The following is a 13,795-nucleotide window of genomic DNA, read 5'->3' on the forward strand; positions in this document are numbered from 1 at the left end:
AAAGAAAATACATGTTTAATTTCAAACTCAAGTTGAAAAAGAGACTTTAAAGAGACATTTAAGCAAACATTGTAAAGAAGTCATGGACATAAGCAAAGTGTATGACAACAGAGGATTATGGAATGATGGATGGCACTGTCATATTGTACTAAAAATGGAGAAAGAAATGTTCATATCCCTAGTATGATAAATGTATAGGGTAACAGGGGTGTTGTAAAATATTTAGGACAACCTAACACTTTTTTTCCTGTGGAAATGATGATCATTTGATAAGTAACTGTGATAAGAAGAGATTTTATATTTATAGGGAAACAGGTCATGATACAAAAAAGTGTGAGTTGAAATGTTATAAATGTAGCAAACTTGGGGGGCATTTATAGCTGAATTGTGATCTAGAGGAAAAGGATGATGAAGAAGAAGAAAAAAGTGAAGATAGTAAACAGAAAGAAGAAACAGGCCCCAAAATATAATGAGGGTGTAGGGAAGCAAGATCAATGTAAAAACAAAGAATATGATAAAGAGAAAAATGAAACAGAAGATAGTATAGAAGAAGGTTCTGAAATAAGTGATGAGAAAGTTATAAACTGGAAAATAGTGAAAGGTCAAAAGAATTCTGTTGGCAAAAGAGTAAGAGACAGAAAAAGAAAGTTTAAAGTATAAGTATAAAAGAGAAAAAAAGGAAAAGGATAATGCAAATGAGATAAATACTTCAAATTTAAATAATTTCTGGTAAGCTACAACATATACATAAAGACAATTTTAGAGTTCTTTCAGTAAATGTAAATAGTATTAAAATATAAGTAGAAGAATAGGCATCCTAAATTGGTGTAGTAAGTGTTATGTTGCCATAGTAATCTTGGAAGATGCAAGATTTTTGACACATGAAGAGAGATTACAAACAATGAAACTTTGGGGAGGAGATACAATATGGAACCTTGGAAAAAACAAAGCTCAGGCATAGTTGTACTTTGCAGAAAGTAAACATATTGAATATAGCATTCATAATGATGGGAAGATTAACTATTGTAGATTTCAGCTAGCACAATCAGGTATATAGTATTATACCATTGTAGGTCTATATTACAATTAAAGAAAGGGAAATTTATTTCATAAAATTTTGGATCATGTGTGAATATGACTATAATATTAACAGGAGATTTTAATTCTGGTTTGAGAGGAAAAAAGAAGCAAGAGAAAATGATGTTAAGAAAAAATTAAGATATAAAATGTGTCAGTTCAAAGATTTGTAATAATAATTTGTAGACATACAGTCAAGGTGTATAGAAGATGGAAATAGATTATTTAATTTTATCACAAGGTTTAAATAGAGACACCTGTAACAGACTTTTTAGATCACTCAGCCACATGGATAGAAATACAAGAAAATAAAGAGTATATCAGATTGGGAAAAAAAGGAAAAAAAAGAATAAATTAGAAATTATGGGATGAAAATAGAAAGAAAATAAGAATGTGATTATGGAAAAATTACATTTCCACTAGAGTGTGTTACAAAACATGGTCTGAATGGTGGGTAGCTTTTAAAGAAAATGTAATTTTTTTTAGAATGGCTGTCAGATATAAGAAAAAAAAAACAATGTATATAGATGCTTTATAGGATTTGGAAAGAAAAGATAGAGTATATTATATGACAGAATAGAGAATTTATGAAGAGAGTCAATACAAAATTAAAGAATTATTATTTAAGCAAAGATATTACTTATAAGGTAAAAGAGAAGAGGTGTCAGCTTATTTGAATAGCATAGTTAAAGAGAACACTAGTATAATGAGAGAAATAAAAGGTAATAGAGGAGAGATAAGAAGATCTCAGGAACAAATTATGACTATTATAAATTATGTAAAAAATGTTTCAAGATAGAAAGAAAGTAAAAAAAGAATGACATGTTAAAAATTAACAACAAAAAATAAAGAATTGGAAAATGACATTTCATTATATGAGTTAGATAAGGTACTAGCGCAAGTAACTTTATAGTTGGTTTCAGGAACGGCTGGAATATAAGACCAATTTTATGAGAATTTTACCCAACTGGCAGAAAAAAACACTTCTTAAAATTAATGAATGAGTGATTAAATGCAGGCTTTATGTATAAAGATTTATGCAGTGGTATACTTAAATTTGTATGGAAAAAGGAAGATAAAAGTAAAACTGAAAATTGGAGACCTGTAGCATTGAATAATGCAGATAATAATTCAGAAGAGAATGGAAAGTAAAATGAAAAGTATTATAGAAGACAGTATATATAGTTTATATATATATATATATATATATATATATATATATATATATATGCACACTGTATGTATATGTACACACACACATATATATATATATATATATATATATATATATATATATATATATATATATATATTTAGGGACTATATTATAACAACGAATGACCAGATGAGCAAATGTTGCTATATCGACCCATAAATCTCGAATACACAAAACAGCGAACAACCAGAACAGTGATTTTTTTTTTCCCTGAGGAAAAAAAAATTGCTGTTCAAAAAAAAAAAAACACTAAATAAAGTGAGGGGCTGTGCCCCTACCCCCCTACTTAAATATACCAACTCTGAGATCGCACTACAGTGGAGGAAACAGCACAACCTGGACGGCCGGCCCAGCAATTTCTTTCCCTGGGAAAAAATTCACTGTTCGAACCGTTATCTATTTTGCCGGTTTGACACTTAGTGTTCAAAGTAACAGCGTTCGATCATCTGATCATTCGCTGAACTAAAGTAGACCCTATATCTATCTATCTATCTATATATATATATATATATATATATATAAATTGAGGATAATCTTAAAACAAAACTGATGACACCAAGATCATGATAGGAGATTTAAATAAAGCATTTGACACAGTACAACATGAACTTTTGTTGACAATTATGGAAGAGTGTAATATTAGTAAGGAAATTAAGAAAGAATGTTGTTTTGTATATAATAAAAATAAAGTAAGAATTTTAGTGAATGGATGGTTAAGCAAAGAAATAGCTATAAAGAATGGCATACATCAGGGATTTCCTGTGAGTAGCATAGTGTTTGTATTAGTTATGAATCTATTAGTCAGAAATGCAAATTTGCATACAAAAGGTGCTACTTATATTACTAATGAAAGGATAAAATTCCCAGTTATATTTATTTATACAGATGATATTATATTGATTATGAGAAACAAAGTCTGGATGAAAGAAGTTACACATTTTATATACACATATATATATATGTATGTATATATATATATATATATATATATATATATATATATATAGTTTCCACCATATAACCGACAGAAGGATGGTCGAGCCCTGATGACCGAAAGGAGTGCGGCAAATATGCACATTACCGAATGCAACTGTATTGAATCTTAAACCCGCGCCCCCTTTGTGACCCATGTTAGCACTCGTTTTGGATGTAGAGCGGTCGAAAATGTCGCATTTGGTGGTTTTGCGACATTCTGACCATTTGACATGCAAAAATTCAGTTGCCGGAATCAATCATTGTTGGGTTTGACTGCCTGTGTTGGGAGAAAAAAATATAAGTGAGGAACAATGGAATAGGATAAAACATGAAATAAAGAAGCTTTGTTGTTTTTGGAAAACATACAAGCTATCATTTAATAAAATGGTTTATTTATTTAATTAATTCAGTAATACTAGGAAAGTTTGCATAATTAGCTAGTGTCTATATGTTGCCAACAATCTATGAAAAAGAACACTACAAGTATTTTTTTTTTCTATTACTGGACTTTGAGATTGAATCCAATGAAGACAGGAGTCTTATATATTGGTAAGGAAGATGGACGTTTAGGATTAATAATCTCAATTGTTTATACTGCTTCTTTGAATTTGTACAAAGTTTTGTAGTAAATTTACTAATGTACAAATATGAGCAGCATTGGGATATGTTAAAAAAATTCAAAAGAGGAACAGTATAGTTAAATGAAAAAAATGACGTGTTATCAGGAAAAAATCTTTTATGGAAAATAAAAATTGATGAAATAGAAAATAAGAGGAAAGTGTGGTATAAAAATATCATGATACAATATTACTATGTTACTCCTTGGGCTAAGCTAGCAAACGAAAGAGTTAAAAGTATAAACGTACAAAAAAGCATGGTGTAATAAGCAAGTGGAATGTCAAGATTTTGTTTAATGGTGATTACAGTAAAAGGAAATATGCTGTATGAAAAATCAGTGAGAGTTTGTATACATTGTGATAAAGAAGAAACGACAGAACATGTTTTCTTACAATGTATAAGGATTGCAAAATAGTGGGGAAATTATGTGAAGAAAAGTTTTTTGAAAATATAAAGGAGGCAAATTAAATAAATATGGATATGATTATGTATGGATATTATAGCCATAAAAAAGGAATATGTTAGTAAAATAGATAAAAGATTATTTTGTGGACCATTTGGAATGAAAGAATAAATAAAATCATGTTTAATTGTAAATGGAGACTAGCCAGGTCTTTTTTCTGGTTGCTACCATCTGGTCAAGCAGATGGGGCCTTGATTTAACATCTTATCCAAAGGACAGCGCACTCAGCATTGCAGTACCTACCCCCGTTATGCTGCACTGCAGTGTCAGCAATCAATCTTCTTGGTGTAGGAATAGAACAACCTCTTGTGCTGCTGACACTGTTTATTATTATAGATTATCTTTTTCAGTATTAATTAAATTAGTAATAATAGTTTCCTTTTCCACTACAATAATTTCACACTACTATGTTTCAATAATTTGCATGTAATTATTTCAAGACACTCTTTCTTCTGTTACAAATATGTAGGCAAACCACATTTGTCTTTTTTTGCATTTAGAATATTCTAGTTTACATTATTTCACTGTACATCCTTTTTTCCACACAAGTTGCAACATTTATATGGGCATTTATTTGTCAGGTGATCCAGTTACCAACAAAAGAAACATGTTTTTGGCTGTCTCCTCTACCTTGCAATAGCTCTGTCTGCATTAACTACACATGTACTAGGCAAGTGAATGATTGCATCTTCTTTCATACATAATAGTATCCAGGCTTCCCACATTCCATATAGTCTTTCATGGTCTTCCTTACTTCCAAGACAGTTCTACAATTTTCTTTAAAAAAAAAAAAAGTCCCAGTGCCCTCTTTCAAATTGTCATCAGTTCTAATCTGCAGAAAAAATGTTTTTATTTCTTCACTTGAAGTACAATATTTCCATGAGAGAGTTTTTTATAGACCAGTTCAACAGACTTACAGGCTAACTCATGTGCTTCAAATGTGACATCTGTTTGATTTTGTGTCCCCACATAAATGATAGACTGAACTGCAGCAATATTAAAGCAAATCAGTTTTATTATTTCATCCCACACAGTATACTTGTTTATCTTTTGGGTTGCAATCAATTCCTTATTTTACCCAGGTGTAAAGAATAATCCTTGTCCCAATCCAGATAAAACACTCACTGAGATAGCCTCACTTTTATGATACCATACCTAAGCTCACCACCACCTTCCCACAAACGAACCTCAACCCAGCAGAACCATCTACACCATACTCCTCAACTTCCTCTGTACCTAATTTTCCCCTCTCACCTATACCAACCTCCATTATAAAAAAACAAAACTTCCTCATTAACTCAAACCTTATACTAACACACCTGACAACTTAATTGCAGAATTCCTACAACTATCAGCAAGCTCCATCGCCTACCCCATCAGCATATTCCTTAGTAGATCAATTCAGGAGTCACATGTACCACATACCTGGAAAATAACATATTCTTCCTCTTCATAAAGGTGGCAAAAACTCTGACATCTCTAATTTCTGACCCATTTCTATTCTCATTCCCATCTCCAAAATATTAGAGACGTGTTCATACTCGGCTTCTTAATTATCTGGTTCAAAACCAGATCTGTTCTCCTACTCAGCACGGCTTCAGGCCAGGTCAGAGTAATACCACAGCTCTCATTTCCTTTATGGATACAGTAAATAGGGCCAGTGATGCTGGTTACATTGTCTCCTCACTCTTTCTTGACCTATCTAAGGCCTTCAATACTGTATCCCATCCCCTTCTTCTCACCAAGCTCACGAACTTAGGCATGTCACCTCCAACTCTAAACTGGTTCTCAAACCACCTCACCAATAGTCAACAATCTAACAAATGGCAACATTTCATAGGTAGGTTCATAGGTAGGTACTAGGCTATTGGCCTTAGGGCCTATACAAGCCTAGCCAAAAATGTACCCTGGCTTTCGCCACCCAAGAAAATTATTTTTCTGTGCCCCTGACAAGCAGAACCACAGAAGTGATCCCCGGGATGAATTTCCTATTACCCATCCAATCATCAAGATTTTTCTTGAAGAGTGCTAATGGGGAGCTCTATTTGACATAGATAGGTAGTCTGTTCCAGAGTATGGGAAGTCTCTGGGACAGGAATCTATCCCTCCAGCATGTTCTGTTTATTGTGGTGACAAGGTTTAGGTCCCTAGAGCATGTAGCTCGGAGGGATTGGGATTTCTTTAAGTGGAGCATGTCCAACAGCTCTGGGTTTGACATAGCTTTGTATGTTAGGCAGAGATCGCCTCTGAGTAGGCGATATGCAACGGAGTAAAGCTGGAGTTTTTTGAGACGGTCTGCGTAAGGCATCTGTTTCAGGCCAGTAATCCTCTTTGTGAGGTATTTTTGCGGCCTTTCAAATTGTTGTAGATGTCTTGTGAGGTACATTCCAAAAGGGGCGTTGTACTCTATAATGGGTCTAATGAGTGATGAGTAGAGGGGAACAACTACCTCTTTTTTTCTGGATGAGAAACCTTTTGTGATGAGGTGTGCCATGTAGAAGGATTTCCTGACCACTTTGGCGATGTGATTATCAAAGGAGAAACTACTGTCCACCTGTGTCCCAGGTCTCTTATCACACTTTCAGTGTTAAGTAGACCACCTATGTGGTAGTTCATGGGTACAGAAGTTTTACCAAAGGGGATGACAATGCACTTTTTGGCATTGAGCTTGAGACCATGTCTTTGACACCAGGCATCTGTCTCAGTGAGGCCCTTTTGTAGGATGTCCACATCATTAGGAGTTTCAATTATGGCTCCTAGTTTGCAGTCATCTGCGAATTTAGTTAGCCAAAGACCTTCTGTGTTAGCCTGTACTTCAGAGAAGTAGATACCAAACAGGAGAGGACCCAGGACTGAATCCTGTGGTACTCCACTTGTCACTGGTCTGAAGTCTGATTTGGAGTCTGCTACTTTCACAGTGTGGGTTCTTTCAGTAAGCCAGTTGGCAACCCATCTTGTGACATAGGGATTTATACCTAGTTTAGTGAGTTTATCTATAATTCCAGAGTGGGGGGATGGTGTTGAATGCCTTGGCGAGATCTAGATAGGCTGTGTGAACCACCTTACCCTCATCTATGGCTTTGGTGATCACTTCAAAGAAGTCTATCAGGTTTAGGAGACATGATCTGCCTTTTACAAACCCAAACTGTGTGGGGTCCAGGGTTTGGAGATCTCCAATGGCTTTGTTTATGAGTTCCATGATGATACGTTCCATGGCCTTGCAGACGAGGGTCGTCAGGCTAATGGGGCGGTAGTTCCCGGGGTCTGTTGTGAACCCCCCTTTGTGGAGTGGGATAACTGTCGCTGTGTGCCATTCAATGGGCACAAAGCCTGAGGTGAGGCTATGATTGAACATGGTACTTAGGTGGGGTGCCAGTTCATTCTGTAGTTCATGTAGAAGGCAGCCTGGGATGTTGTCAGGTCCCGTAGATGCTGTGTTCTTGGCTTTGGAGAGTGAAGTTTTTACCTGTGCAGCCATGATTACAGGAACTTTGCATTCTTCCGGTATAAAGATGGGCCCTTTAGGGGGTGAGAGGGGGGTAAAGTTAACACTGAACCTATCTGCCAGGATGTTGGCAATATCAGCTGGTTCTGTATATTTAGTGTCATTGTGCTGTAACTCAGAGCAGATCTGAGTGTTGCCATTGAGATTTTTGACATAGCTATAGACTGCTTTGTGGTTGTCTTTAGAATCAGTGGCAATTTTGTTTTCATAACTAGCTTTGGAGGATTTTATGAGGGATCTCAGCTTCTTACTGAGGCTGACCAGGGAGTTCCTCCAGTCATGGGATTTTACTCTTTTTTGCAACAGTTTCTTTCTTCTGTTGTAGAGTTTGTTTATGGCAAAAGACCAGCAGATTGTCTCACCTTTTCTTAACACAGCTACTGGTGTACCCCAAGGAGCCATACTGTGCCCCCTCCTGTTTAGCATATTCATTAACAAGCTTCATACCACCCTTACTCAAGGCACAGTCATCCAATACACAGATGATTCTACAATCATCTGCACTGCCAAGTCTATATCTGAACTACAACTTCTTATCCAAAATGCATTTACATCAACCGAAACTTGGATGTCCAATAATCATCTTGCTCTAAACCCCAATGAAACTAAACTCCTATTATTCACCCCCAAAAAACTAGCCCCTTAACAAGAATGAATTTGCAGTACATTCACAAAACAACACTATCAGTGAAGTTGTTCCAAGTACTAAACTGCTAGGTTTCATAATAGATCAAAAAACCTAACATTTGACCTCTATATCTACAGCAACATCAAAAAGCACATCAAAAATTGGTTATCCTGTATAGATACAATAATTTCCTTAGCGGCACCGCAAGAAAGGCTCTAGCCTCATCCTTTCTGCTACCATCTCTGTTATATGCTGCCCCTATCCTTACCAATATCTAGTCCTCTCTGAAATCCAATCTTGACACATGTTACAATAAGATTGCTAAATTCGTAACAAATTCAAAATTTTCAGCACACCATTGTTCATCATTACGTCAACTAAACTGGCTTGAACTTCTGCACTATCTCACATACTTACAATTAACTATTACATATTAATTTATATATAAACCATCAATTTGCCGTTCTTTTTTTTCTGTACTATGTGCCACCCAAACAGACCTCTTAGATCTGAAAACAAACTGCTGCTCAAAGGTGAAAAAACAAATCTCTCAGCAGGTCAGACACTTTATTCTTTTACTGCCTCAAAACTATAGAATACCCTCCCACCATCAGTCAGAAACACCAGCAACCCAGCTCTCTTTAAGAAGTCCCTCAGATAACACCTTTCCTCTATCTCTCTGGCAATGCACATGTGCCAATATAACACCCTCCAAAACCTGACTCCCTTCTCTGTAATGCCATACCTCATTCCATCTCTACACTTACATAACTTTTCAATCTCTCACCACAACTGACCCACTTGCTCTGCCTTTCTAAATTTTACAATTACTCTTGCCTACAATCCTCTGTGTGTTAATAATCATAAAACTGATATTCTGTACAAACTTCCTTACTACTGTATATAACACAGCACAATGTAAATGGCTCAACTGCAACCCTCCCATTTGGTTGTACTGACCACAATGATGTATTTTACTGTATGAATATCATGTATTGTGAATGTAAATACTCTGTAGTGTGTTAGTTCATATTATTGTATGTATTATGACTGTAAATACTCTGTATTGTTTTATTTCATATTACATATTGTTTAATCTTTGTGGAGCTTTTCTCCCCGGGCCTGCACTGAAAATGGGCTCACCTTGCCCAGTAGACCTTCCCAGTAAACAAATGCAAATAAATAAATAAATCTTTAACTCATCTTCGGCTCATATCTAAACCGCAGGTCTTTTCTATGTAGTAAAAGCACCCTCAGTATTCCTTTTTTCCAGTGATCTGGGCATACAGCTTGAAAATCTGGTACTCTCTCAGCTCTTTGATCACCTCTTCCTTCTCTGTCATATACCTAATTAAGTTCTTGTGGTACCTTTATGTCTTTACTGTTTCATACTTCCATAGCAATCGGCATGACATCCAAAACCATTGACAATTTCTTTACTGCATCTCCTTCTTGTGGTAGAAACTTTTGTTCTGCAATATCACTCCATGACACAATATTTTTAGGTCAGGCTCAACTTTTGCCAACATTCTTTTTAAAATTTCATCATCCAGTTCACCTACACCCACAGTTAATGAAGTTAAATGTAGAATGTCTGACATCTGCAAAACTTGTCACACACACACACACACACACACACACACACACACACACACACACGTATGTACGCACACACACACACACACACACACACACACACACACACATACACACACACACACACACACACACACACACACACACACACACACACACACTGTTTTGCCAAGCCTCTGCTGTACTGGATCCATTCTCTTGCATGATTCAGACAAAAGGCACCCCAAGTGCTCCCTCACAAAAAGAGCTTTGAAAGCTTTTCAGTTATTTTATTTCACATCATCTCAACATTGATTTCAATATTACATTACTTTATGGTATTCACAAACTATGGGCCAGATTCAGTAAGCCTATGCTAAGTGTACACGATATGTATTCAATAAAATTCTTATCACATTTTTTGTGTTTTCTAGTCACTCAGAAAGATTACATTGTGTACATGTAGTCTACACTTTGTGATAACCTTTACGAATGCCTGTCAATATTTAAAGCTGCAAGAATATCAGTAGGAAAACTAAAATTCGGAGGAAGAAGGTGTGCATTATATCATGTTGTCTGTTCACTCAGAACAGTGTACACTTAGTGTACACTTAGTGTGAGCTTTATTGAATCTGGCCCAATATCTTTTCAGACCTAGTCATTCACATTCTCCAAAACACAAACAACTAACCCAAAGATTCCTTTTTCATAACAAGTTTCCTTTTTTCACCCAAAATGTAATAAACACCCATGAAGATCTGATAAACATTTCCCAATCTCCATCTGAATATTCCAAAACATTTTCCAAAATACATTAAGGCCCATAAAAAGTAAAGATGAATTTGTCTTTTTTTGTATGTTTTGGGCTAAGAGGAGGATGGACTGGAGTTTATTTTTATGTCTGCCACAAGCACCACCCATTTTTTACAGGACCTGATAAACCATGTGACTAGCATATCTGGGAGTGCAGAGGATTTTGTGCATTTATGAGTATAACTCAGTCTACGTATCTTGGTGTATTTTATTGATGTGCCTTTTCCACTGTGCTGAACATTTGGTTATTTGAGAGCTGGTCAGCATCTCTTTTACTTACATCACTATAGTCAAGTGATCAGAAATCACTGTTCCTTTAGTCTCTATATACCCTTTATTTATTGAAGACATCAGGCACAAAAGCAGACGGTTAATGTTTAGGCTCCATCTTGTATGACTGCTTTTACTGCTTGGAAATCATAGCATTTGTTCATATAAATTAAAAAAAAAATCCAGTAGAACTACCTATGATGTCAGAAAACATGATATATAATGTAAGTGGAAAAGCAGAAAGAAAAGATATGAAAGTAGAATTTTGTTGTCCAGTAAAATTTATTAGTACAAGTGGATGGGATGCCCAGACAGTTTAGATATTTTCAGAATTCTCAGGCATACAGCTCTCATTCATGGCTGCTCTGATCAGATCTGCTGAAAGGAATCTACCAAAACAGAAATATTATGCGATAGTAACACCATCTGTTGAATTTCTGATCTGTATGCTCAGGGTTGCCTAGTATCAAGGTTTTAGAAGCATAGTATTCAAGAAACTTTCAGACGAACTCCAACTACTGTTTCAAAGAGTGTAGTTAGCAGTGTTGTAGAGGGTATAACTGATACAGATGGGGATATAGGAGTTATTTCACTGAGCCCCTTTTCTTTCACATTTGCTAGCTGCATTCTCGCTACCCAACTTTTACCACCCTTTCAACTCTCAGTCAGGGAACCAAGGATCAGTGACCATCATATTACTGACTACAGTCCCTTCCTTGTACACTGGTATGCAGTACAAGCTGGATACTCTTCCACATTGCTATAGGTTGTCTAGTGCAGTCCTTAATTCTGTATGTAGGTACAACGCCTGCTCCAGCCTCTGTTAAGAGGAAAATGCACACTATAGCTTGCTCTTTCCCTCAATAAAGAGCAGTCAAGAGATGCTCAGTCCTTATCTGCTTGGTTTATCATCTGGTGATCTATAGTGATTCCTGCATTTGTGCCACTGTTGCAAAAGCCAAGACAGAAAGCTTCCGTATTTGTGAACTGAGAAACTGTAGATTACAGTGTAAGCAACGGACCTGTCTGCACAGAGACTGATACATAATAAGACCAAGAAGCTTCCACCATCTGGAGGCATTATTACATTTTTTATTGGGTCATATAGATATTATAATTTTTGGATTACCTTCCTGGCAGTCAGTATCTTCCAGGCAGAAGCTAGCTTTGTGCCCCTCAGCCACCCTGGTGCCATTCAGTGTTAAGATGTCATAGTGGGTGAAGATATTCATACTGTGGTAATGCCTGTTGGGTGATAAGGAAAACACAAAGTCAGAATGCAGATGATAATATTAGCATACAACTTGGCAGATACGTTTAAGTCAGTGAGATGTATTAAGATATGTAAGCTGTTTAAAGTCATCAGACTAATCTTTTCTATATATTGATAAGGTCTGGATCTTCTTTACACCTTCTACAAAGGTACAGCACAGCAATTATTCCTGGAAAATTCCTGAACTAAAATAGTTTAAAATGAAAACACAATATTTAACATTTATTTAATAACCCTTAATTTACCAACAGGTAAAAATATAATTTTAAATTAAATAAAGATATAGCTGCAATTTATAGGGCCAACATAGGTTATTAAATAATATATTCTCACTCTGGTATATTTTTGTAAATTAACTAATAAACTTCAAATAAAAAAAAACTTATTATACTATGAAAACACATTTAAGTCCAAGTTGAAATAATTCTAATACCCTTTTTCACTTTCATATTCATTTTAAGAAAGCAAAATGATCCTTATGAGTTTACTGAAACAATTCACTAAACAAAAATGAGAATAAAAAGAAACTCATCACAACATTTGACGATGTAGCCAGCTCTTTTGGCACAAACGGATAAAGCCCTTACTACTGGCCAGATGACCTGCATTCAGTTAGTGGCTCAGGAGTCTGTTGGAGCTGGGACAGAGGGATAGGCATGCTCATCCTGAAAGACGGGGATCAGAGCAATCCAGTGCCACAATCCCTCAGAGAATGGGTCACAATGCAAATGATGGCCAAAGTGGGTGTCTGGCCAGCAAGCAATCTTGGTGGGAAGCATTCATTTTGAGTTCACAGGGCTGCACACTTGCATGGGAAATGCACTGTGGTCTTCACAATGATGTTTATCACTTATCCCTCACCCAGGGAATGGGGTAGGGTATATCTCATATCCCTCATTATTGGAATAAGGAAATAAATCACCCTCATAGCTGCCTGAATGCTGGCCCATCCAGGTGATGTTCATTCCTGTGCTGGGGATGCTCAGTGTAGAATAAAGAATAAGCTCAAGTCTGATAGCAGAATGGCAAATAGAATTGGGGGTGGGGGGAACAGCTTATTAATTAATAAAAAATTTGTAACCCGGGCCATACCTCTCAACTGTCCAGATTTTCACAGAATTTCCAGATTTTTGCCTCATATTTTGGATTTGTTCCTCATAAAAGTTATGGTTTTCTGGAGTTTTGTGGCAAGCCAGTATTGATTGAATTCACTAAATAATGACAGGCATAGGCATGTGAGTTTCAAACTGTATATTTTTCAGAAAATGCATGGAAACGCAAGATTTTTTATTCCTGCAACTTTCTAACTTTCGAAGAGCAATATTTTAAATGTATCCCTATTGTTTGGGGCTCTGTCCCCACATTATTTTTGTTTTTGTCTA

At 35.9% G+C, this 13,795-nt stretch overlaps 1 protein-coding gene across 3 annotated transcripts in view; it reads right to left on the minus strand.

Annotated features, from left to right (window-relative positions):
- Nucleotides 1–13,795, minus strand: part of LOXL3 (lysyl oxidase like 3) — a 914,626-nt gene that overhangs the window by 69,928 nt on the left and 830,903 nt on the right. For all 3 annotated transcript variants that reach the window (XM_044063977.1, XM_044063976.1, XM_044063978.1), the window contains one exon: nt 12,270–12,385. In XM_044063977.1, coding sequence (XP_043919912.1) covers nt 12,270–12,385 — 116 coding nt within the window. The remainder of the gene's footprint in view (nt 1–12,269; nt 12,386–13,795) is intronic.

Source organism: Protopterus annectens, chromosome 2.part2 (genome assembly GCF_019279795.1).
Source record: "Protopterus annectens isolate FY-2018-M chromosome 2.part2, PAN1.0, whole genome shotgun sequence".
Taxonomy (NCBI): domain Eukaryota; kingdom Metazoa; phylum Chordata; order Ceratodontiformes; family Protopteridae; genus Protopterus; species Protopterus annectens.